General features: G+C 49.0%; 1 protein-coding gene across 2 annotated transcripts in view; it reads left to right on the top strand.

Moving 5' to 3' along the window:
- The first annotated feature begins 22 nt into the window (after positions 1–22).
- The window catches only part of LOC125955791 (retinoblastoma-like protein 1), an 11,232-nt gene continuing 1,278 nt past the window's right edge, over positions 23–9,976 (top strand). Inside the window, exons 1-9 of one of the 2 annotated variants that reach the window (XM_049686977.1) lie at positions 23–1,129; positions 4,507–4,646; positions 4,737–6,150; positions 6,230–6,410; positions 6,561–6,848; positions 7,385–7,512; positions 7,598–8,134; positions 8,243–8,413; positions 8,498–9,976. The exon at positions 8,498–9,976 is cut by the window's right edge and continues 1,278 nt beyond it. In XM_049686977.1, coding sequence (XP_049542934.1) covers positions 980–1,129; positions 4,507–4,646; positions 4,737–6,150; positions 6,230–6,410; positions 6,561–6,848; positions 7,385–7,512; positions 7,598–8,134; positions 8,243–8,413; positions 8,498–8,650 — 3,162 coding nt within the window. In that variant the 5' untranslated portion in view covers positions 23–979 and the 3' untranslated portion in view covers positions 8,651–9,976. The remainder of the gene's footprint in view (positions 1,130–4,506; positions 4,647–4,736; positions 6,151–6,229; positions 6,411–6,560; positions 6,849–7,384; positions 7,513–7,597; positions 8,135–8,242; positions 8,414–8,497) is intronic. The other variant, XM_049686978.1, reaches the window with a different exon arrangement.

The following is a 9,976-nucleotide window of genomic DNA, read 5'->3' as shown; positions in this document are numbered from 1 at the left end:
CCTAGTTGAAGGTAAATTTTCGCGCGCTCTCCACAGCGCAAAATGCCGCCCGCCACCGCCTTTTTGCTGTTGTTCCATCCCGTCGAAGAAAGCGAACAATAATCCCACCGTGTAGTGCCGCCGTGAATCCGTGATCAACTTGCACCGAACTATCCCCTCGCTTCCCGCGCCACGGCCAGTGAATCGCGCGCAAAGTGCCCGGAATCGCGCCAGAAGTTACCACGAAGGCGGGAGTTGGACGCGCAATTATTAGCGCGATAAATCGCAAGAGTGTGTGAGTGGGGCTGGTGCCGTGCGTGCGTGTATGCGCGGTCGTTGTTGCAACAAAAGCCGGGCTCGTTCGCTGGAAGTTGGACAGTTTTCCTCTCGAGACATCGGTCATTAAACCTACAAAGCAGCTAGCGCCAGTCGGATGGGGTTGAGGCTCTTCCAGCAGAAACTTCCCAGTAGCAACAGCAGCACCAGCAGCGGGGGGACACCTCCTCTGGCCCCAACGAAACACCGAAAATCAGCCTCCGCCGAAAGCACCGTGTAGTGAAGGTCGTCCTCCGGTTTTCCATCCTACTGCCGCTTTTTGGGAAGGAAACCAGAACAGCATCCAGGAGCGGGTCGGAGTTTGTTATTTTTCACGGTGAAGAGCGAGTGCCGTAGTGGACGGGGGTGTGTTTGATTGTAAACCGTGCGTTAGGTGGCGCCCCTCGCGTGGACACAAACTCCCTAAGCGAACGTGTATTTCGCGTGACAAGCACGTTACTGTTCACGAACTAGGAAGTAGATAAGTCCTGTGTGTAGATTAAACAAAGACATTAAGTTAAGGAAAGTGAACTTTCCCCACTCGCCGGGGAAAACGGACAAAAAAACTCGATCACCGTTGCAATTACATCATCGGTCTGACTAGTAGCAAATTGCAATTGCACCTTCAATTGTCTATAATTCGCCGGCGTGCAGCAAAGCGAGCACCAGCCATAGCAGCTTCACGATGACGACCACCGCCGAGGAAGGGGCCAATTCGTCGATCGCGCTGCGTGAAACGCACCGGAAAATCTGCCGGGCACTTAACATCGATGCAAACACCGAGGATCGTTCCTGGGAGTCGTTCGAACAGACCCGTGCCCAGTATGACCTTACGGTAAGTAGCAGCAGAGCACAGTGTGCGGTGGAAATGGGAAACCTCCTTGTTACCGAGTATACGACTATCCTTAGTAACGCCGTAGAACGAACGGTTGCTAAGCAATCAACCGATCGAATTCTTTCGGGAGCAGTTTTTCAGCTCATTAATATGGTCAAATGCGCTCAAGGTACATCTGGCTTATTACTTGTGGTGCACCTCCACCACCTAGCCAGTAGCGTAGCCCTACTGGCGATGATGTCACCGACGACGAGTCGCTACTGCAAGCCGCCCAGAGGGAGAGAGGGCTTTCTTGTTTGCGAAACCTTTTCCTCGCTTTCGCGTTGGCCACAGCAATGGCTTTTCTTTTTGCAACTAAATCACATTCCTGCCTTTGGTTGCTGCAGGAATTTCTTAGCTATATCATTCTTCAATGAACAAGCTAACGATGCAAAGGAAGCTTGTAATGTTTATCACTTGTCAGGGTAATCGAATTTAAATTTTATGCCCGGCATGCCGCGCCACCGCGCTATCGAATGAAAGTAGCAAAACGGGTGCAAGCTGACATTTGAATGACCTCTTCTCGATCGGCCTAGTCGAACCGCATATACAGTAGAATTCTGTGCCGAGAATGCAGCGCCATAGTCACGGATTTGGTGATTAAATGCGCCGCATTAAACACGCCGAGAAACGTGGACGACGACGACCAATGATCAACCGACTGACCGCCGAGGAGTGGGGTGGTGGTGCCTACGGAGACGGTGCATTGCCCTCGTCTTACGACACGGGTGTGCGTCTTTTAATTGCAGCAATTATTTGATTAGTTGTTCATCTTTTCGTTTTCGCATTGACAACGACATCCGCGAAGCCGTCGACGACGGCGATGATGATGATGATGATGATGATGACGGCGACGACGACGACCAAGGCGAGAACGCATACGTGTGGCAATCGATGGCGGTTCGGATGCGCCCAAGGTCTTGAAATAAGATTTTTGTTCTTGTTCTCATTCATCCGCTCCGCTCTCCTCCTTCAAACGGCAGTCAACCGCGTCAAGCCCCCGGTCCAAAGACACGCCATCTTGATGTGGGTTATGATGGGGAATACTGCCAAGGGAAGAGCTGTGTGTGGTTACCACCGGGTGCAGCCAGAGCCAGTGTGAGGTGAATGAGTGGCCACTTTTTGACGTTTTTTTTTTTTTGAAAATGGAGGAAACCTAAACTTTTCAATGTCGCAGGAGCCACACCATCCACGGCTTTGATTTCCGCATTTGATTCTATGATTCTTTTTTGTTTTAAATGAATGTTCCTCCTCCGGTGCTCTACTAGTGGCACTCGCCGTGAGTCTGGCAGTCGGTTAATTCGAAGTTTATTTTCGGCCCGGCGCCAATCTGTATCGACACACCAGTACGCGATTCCAATCAAGAAGAAGAGATTGAAGAATACCAAGCACTACCGAATGTCTTCCAGGGCCGGTGTATGGCGTTGCATTCATCTCTCCCATGCACGAAGATGCACACATGAGCCGCAGCGGATCATGTATCAGCTCATCATGTATCGCCTCAGAGGAGCGCCTAGTGGCGTGGAGCAATCTCTTCTTTCACCGACTTCGACGGCTTGGCACGAGAACAGACGGCCGGGTGGGGGCCGGGAAAGAAGCCTCCAGATGGTGTCGCTTTCCGAAGAACAAAAAAAAAGGTTCGCGGGAAGAAGCGCTGATTCTCGCGCCACGCACGCTCTCCCTCTCTATCGCCCTTGTATGCGCGAGCGCATTCAGCCCGTGCTCAGCGCGGCAGCAATGCTTTCGGGTGTTCGCTGTGTCGTCAGAATCCTCCACACACTATGGTCGGCAATTGCGGCTAAAAATGTCAAATCAAGCGCTAGTATGAAAGGTGGTATACGTAGTTGAACAGGGCCAGAAGTGCTTCTATCAATATCAATACCATCAGCGTACCTCTTCTAGTTCTTCAATCTAAACAGCCCAACAAACGGAACACACGGATTCAATGTGGTTGGTCAAGGGAGAGATAATCAGGCAGGTCTGCTTGGATGTCTATTGAAACTGAACCTTTATGGTGACTGCTAGAGGCGCCTACCAAGATTCTAGATTTTAGATGCGCCTATTAAAGGAGAGAACGGTCTGCGTTGCAGTTGGAAGAGAGGATTCCCTTCCTGCGTTGATTTCTTAGGTTTAGGATCATAAAAAAAGAAAGGCCACGGCCATCGTATCTTATCATTCCGTTCACAAGCCGATTGCCACAGTGAGCTTGTCCCGTTTCTCGTCTTCTTTAATGCCACCTGTCCCTGGGAAATTGGTTCACAGTGCAAGACGTACCCGGTGTTCGGTTTAGCAGGTCTCTCCTTGCCGCTTTACCCTCGGCTTCTTTTGGGTTTCGTTTCTTTTTGGCGGTCTCCGTCGTTCGTAGGTCGGTGCACGATTTTTGGCGCGCATTTTTCGTCTTGCGTATGACGACACGACAACCGAGACAAACATAAAACAGCTGATAGCCCCCGGAACGTGCGATGTTGCTGTCCTCGTTGCGCATGCACGGTGCAGTACGTGTGGCTTCCGTATACCCACGATATAAGGACGTCGTAGGGACGGAAAAGAGAGAAAAAATGAATAGGTCGTCGATGTTTATTGTTCCGTGATGTATTTTCCCTTGCCCTTTACCCGGAGGGGAATGTTTCAGTTGCCCCGTTGCTTTCCTTTGCAAGTCCTTCGGGAAGCCATTGCGAAGAGGGCAGCAAAGAGGAATCTGAGATAAACAGCTGTTTCCGGGTGCATTCCCTTTAACAAGGTGCGTGTATCATAGAGAGCACTTATGTGCTACCGAGATGGCCTGTGTGAAAAAAACAGACACCCAGTGCTGGTGGAAAATGCATTTTTTCGAATCTCATTCACCTTTTACCTCAGGAGACGCTCCAATAATCTAATAATACCACGACGTAGGGATGCCTTCTGATGATTAGGAATGCGTTAAAGGTTCTCGAAAGAAAAATATGTGCCGTGCTGCCGGTGCCATATTGTGCGCTTTGTTCAGTTTTTTTTGCGACTAACGCGCGATCATTATCTTCCCTCGGTTAATTTATTCCGCGATGCGCGGCCACGAGGGCGTTGAAGGCGTAAAGCAGTGTAAGCAAAGGCTGATGAATATTTACCAAACAGAGCGCAGTTATAATGGCCATTAAGTAATGTAGCAATGGTAACGGGCAAAGGCACGTTTCAAGAGCAGTAACGAGGAGTGAGGCACCAGGCACTTGACTCACGAAGGCAAATAAACAGAAGCTGCAAATGAGAAGCAAGGAGTGGAAGTTAATCCTTTAGTTCCGAAGACACATTCATCAGCTTCACGATATCAGCAACATAACAGTGTACATCTTTCCGTTTTCCCTTAGGGCGATCCATTACATTGGATGTGCTGCTCGTTGTACGTCGCTGGGCTGCAGGAAATCCGTCCAACCGTCGGCAATCCGGATCGCTACTTCCAGGGCAACGGTGTCCATATCACGAACCTGCTAAAGCAGTGCGGAATCAAGTAAATCACCGCTACAACATTGTACTGAGGCTTTGCAATAATCATACTCACATATACACACACTCTGGTTCAATCGTCTCTGCATTACAGCATTCAGGAGTTTTTCATTAAAATCAACGATTGGTCATCGATCACATCGTTGCCGGCTCGGCTCAAGTCGCAAATCGACAACCTGCAGCACGAGTTCACGGTGGCGATCGGTGCGTATACCGCGTTCAACGAGGACTTTCCGCGCATCTTCAACGATACGGCGCTTACACCGGAGGAACCGAAGCGCAACAAGAAGGCCAAACCGAACCCCTGCTCGTACAATCGGTTGCGCGAGTTCAGCTGGGTGTTGTTTCTGTGCGTAAAGGAGCAACACCAGGAGCAGCGACGCGATCGTACCACCGTCATGAACCTGGCGGTCTGCGTGATGGATCTCATCTACCGGAATGTGGTGGCGGAAGAACGGCTGGAACTGCTGAATCCCAACATGCTGATCCCGGTCAGTGGCGCGGATGCTGTTGCTGGTGGGTCCACAGCCGACGGTGGAACGGCCGCTCTGCTCGAGGCTAGTCGACAGAACAACATTATTGCGATGTTGTGCAGCGAGTATCCGACGTGTAGCGACAGTGTCGCCGAAACGAATCGGACCATCTTTTTGCCAACGCTTGGCAGTATGTTTGGTACGAAAGATTTGCGCGGTACCCGCAAATCATCCGCCACAGGTGATGGTGACGAGGAGGAACAATTTCTGAATCTGCTGACGGTTGGTAACTTCGATGAGAACCTCAAATCGCTGAACCGCCGCTACGAGCGGTACATTCTGCAGCGCGGTATGCTGGATGAACGGATTGCCTTGAACACGCGTATGACCAACTCGAACCTGCGGCAGCGCTGGTGTGTAACGAACCATCCGAGAACACCGTTGAGCGTAAAGTCGCTCGCCGGTCGCACCATGCCGATGCCGGCCGGTATAAACGAGTACCCGGCCAGTGGTTCGAATGCGCTCGTCCTGCGCGGTACGCTCAATCAGCTAATGAAGAAAATTCAGGGCCACAAGCCGGGTCAACCGCGTGATTCGTTCTTGAATCTGCTGAAATCTTGCGCCCCGAATCCGCTCGCTATGGTGTTGGAACGCGTGGTTCGTATGAGGGCTCGCTTCGTTGGACGGCTCACGCAGGAGGGTTGGAATGCGCGGAATGCTGAGGCACGCTTCGATAATATCGAGGCACTGTACTATCAGCTGGTGGAGAACATCATTCCGTGGGAGCGGCGCAAACGGACGAACCTGACACCGTCGAAGGTGATCTACGAAATGTGTGCGAACGATCTGTTCAACGAGACGGCCATCGTGTGCGCGGCTGAGATCATTATTCGTCTGCGCCAGGAACAGAACAGCTTCCCGTGGATCCTGGGCGTGTTTGAAATGCAGCCGCTCGATTTCTATCGCATCATCGAGGTGACGGTGGTGGCGAATAGCGAGATCCTGACGACGGATATCGTGAACCATCTGCGTAGGGTAGGAACCGAACTGATGCAAGCTGATGGTGCGCTACCGTTTCTCGTTTACCAACCGATTGTCCGATTGTCCGTTGCAGGTCGAAGAGCAGGTGATTGATTCGCTCTGCTGGACACGTTCCTCGGTGCTGTGGGAGAAGATGGAGAAAGAGAACTATCAAATCCCGCAAAATAAGGACGTCGAACAGAGTGCCCAGATTGCCGGTGTCACTCCGCTGAAGGGCGATTGGATACCGAACACACCGAACAGTGCCATTCGGGGTAGGTACATAGGGGAGACAGAGGATTCCCTTTCTCTTCCATTTCAGGGTATAGGATCGAGCCCGACTCGAGCTCAGTTACCGGAGTTGTTTTCTTTTCTCAACAAATGTATTTACCTTCCGCTTGCAAATGCTCCGCATACAACTATAGATGGTTCTTCAGCTACGGCCGGTCCATCCGATAGCGGACCATCTGGCTCTGCGGCTACCGGTCGACAGGTTCCGCATCCTGAGTCGGCAAAGAAAAAGCTTTTCTTCGATGCTCCGGCAACTCCCACCAAACCATCGGCCGGAGGTACTGCCATGTCCACCTCGTCTTCAGCGTCTGTGGCACCAGAATCGGCCACGAAGGCACCAGAACGAACTTCAGCGGCTTCATCTTCTCTGTCTTCGCCGTTTAAAACCGTTGCATTGGATGGACAACAAACTGCTGACGGAGGTTTGTTTTGATCTCCAAAACCAAACCAGTAAAGCAACCGCTTCGGAGACACACGATTGCATTAGGCTTTACTGGATCATCATCCCTACCGGCTTTCGTTCCCGCTCGTTCGTTCATCCGATCGACTCTTTAACAATACATTTGCGTGGCACTATGTTCCTTTATCTGCCGTGGTACTACTAACCAGTAAAACGTGTCTGCTTTCTCTACCATTTCCTCTCGCTCCCATTTCTACCAACCATTTCTGCTCCATCTGTTGCTTGTTCATGGATTTCATATGAAGGCAGTCGGTTGGGTTTTCTCATCTACTGCGGCTACAGTTCCATTGCATTGAATCATTTGGTATCGTTAAGGCATGGCTGGACATTCTCTCTGGCAGAAGGTTGTGTGCTTCAAACTTCTTAACACTATGCCCCATCGTAACATTCTGAAGCTTAACTAACAGCTACATTTTGAGACTGCTCGACCACACTTTGTATACTTATTATCTTAAAACGATCATACCTAATGTCGGTATATGTATTATCTTAAAACAGGTAATTGTGCAAATGGTGGAAGCGATTCCACTGCTCCGGGACAATCGATGGAGTGCTCACCAGTACGAGGACCAAACGGAGCGGCAGGATCGCATAGTAGCCGATTATTGAATTTCTTTTTCCGTAAAGTAAGCTCGTGATGATGGTGTTTCTTGAGTTGGTATTTCGAACAAATCTTACGCAAATCCGATCGCGTACCTTCCCTCTTCGTAGGTTTATGTAGTTGCCTATGCTCGGCTGAAGGACCTTTGTCAGAGCCTTGGATTGGATTCCACCATCATACAGACGCTTATCTGGACGATCTTTGAGTACGCGATCACTCACAACGCGAAGGAACTGATGCGTGATCGGCACCTCGACCAGCTGCTGATGTGCTCGATCTTCGTGACAATTCGTATCAAAAAGCTACAGAATACGTTCAAGGATATCATGTCGTGCTATCAAAAGCAACCGCAATCTTCTAGCTCCATCTACCGGAGTGTGTTTATACGTGACAAACCGGCATCACCGGAATCGGCACAGCCGGCAGCAAGCGGAGATGCATCGAATGGCGCACAGGGTGATGGCAATGGAAGCGAGGAGCAACAGCAGCAACAGCAACAACAGCAAGAGCGTGTTCCTATCTCGGCGATGGCTGGCACGTCGGTTGAGTATAATCGGCAGGAGTTTGGTGATATCATCAAATTCTACAACGATATCTACGTGAAGATAGTGCACCCGTTCGCCATCAAGTATTACAATGCCGACATGGTAGGTGTCGTTCGGTGGCTAGGTTGTGCGAGCGGGCGCGTTTGGTTATCCGATTTGTCAACCTTATACTTATCCAGAATGGTTTTCTTTTTCGTTTTTTTCACACAGCAATCGCTCTTCCTCTCGCCAACACCTCGGGCTCAGCCGCGCAATATACACAAATCACCCCGACAAATCAGAGCCAACATCAATTTGTACGTGTCGACCACGGACAAGACCAACACGCTACTGGATTCGCCGAACGCACACACCTACACCTTTCATCAGAGTCCCGCGAAGGTAGGGTGGTTTCTGGTAGAATATACTAAACTCCATTACAGCTGCTTACCACCTTTGTTCTTTTGCCTCTCGTCGTTTTTCTAGGATTTGGAGCTGCTTAACCAAAGAGTTCGAGGTTCCGCGGATACGTGTGTGCGCCGTTTGACCGAACCAAGTGCCTTCAGTGATCATCCGGTGCCGAAGGTGCGCCGGTTAAGCAAGATCCATCAGGATCGTCAACAGCACGATAAGGATTAGACCGAGGACAGTGCCACGTTCCTTGCTGTTCTTCCGCAATTTCAACAACGGCATCATCGGGAGCAGGACTGACGATTCGTATTTGTGATTTTTCAGACCACATCATGCACTGTTTATGGACTCAATAGGGACGGCAATAGGTTTTCTTTCTTGCAAAATATTCTATTATGTACAGTGCACACCGGCTCCGGCTACGGAGCTCAGCCTAATTTCGTCGCGGAGGGACTAGGGTGTCAATTTGTAGTGTATAAGTTTTAACATTCTTCTTTTTATACTTTTCTTTTACTTTCTTCCAAAAACGTATGAAGCGGGGAACGACTAGGGGTTTACGTATTGTATATACAAGCAATATCAAGATGCTTTTGTTTTGTTTAACAAAAACAAACTTCTAACCCCGGTTAAATTAATGGTTTTTCGCGACTCCGAGGTTTAAGCACCGGTTAGAGGATTGCAGTGGTGGGGACTTTTAATGATTGTCATTTTTTTAACTCATTACCTTAACATTATCTTTTAATTTACATCCGAGTACTCTTTCTTTTTTTCCTCCGTTTCCCATGTTGAACTCATCTCGCAGCAAACTCCCCATCCGTTACCAGCGACAAGTTTTGGTGGATCTCAATCTGGTCGGTGTCTTCATACTATCCTTTCCAAACCAAGGACACATAAAGGGTCACAAGATCTCGTTGGCTAATTTGATCATTATATTGCGCGCGTGTGTGTGAGAGTAGGAATGATGTGTGTTTGTTTATGTGTGTATGATATGGGATTAATTGTTTATTTAAAAAAGTAAATTGTCTCCTCGGCGATCACGCGTTTTTGCGTGATCCGTATGTTGAGTTCACGTTGTACGATTAAAGTGTTTTTGTATGTTGAAAGTGCACGTTGTGTGCATTGGAAAAGCAATAAGTGTTGTTCCCGATGTGACATCGCTCTGCTCGATCTAGTAAATTCTTAGTAATATACCTTCATCGGTCAATGCATTTAAGGCAAAAGGAAATCATGAATCATCTTAGCGTGTTTGAGTATGTGTGTGTGTGTACTAGAGTCTAGAAATTATTTATTTAAAAAATCATCTATATTATATTTGGATCTATACACTCACTCTCACCATTTATATAACGGTGATGATTCGCGCTAGTTAGCTGGACGATTCCAGATAATGATCGAGAAACATCCGTTCTTTTTGTAGTAGTAAGGTTCTCTTCTCTTTTTGTGAGATGCTTACCTTCGGTTTCTACAGGATTTCGTGAGATTCCAATGCTGGTCAGTTCAGCAAGGAAGAAAGAATCGATGAAAATGGAACCGAAGAGTGTAGTATCCTGTCGT

This window comes from Anopheles darlingi, chromosome 3 (genome assembly GCF_943734745.1).
Source record: "Anopheles darlingi chromosome 3, idAnoDarlMG_H_01, whole genome shotgun sequence".
Lineage (NCBI taxonomy): Eukaryota > Metazoa > Arthropoda > Insecta > Diptera > Culicidae > Anopheles > Anopheles darlingi.
This window is presented reverse-complemented; position numbering and strand designations above follow the sequence as displayed.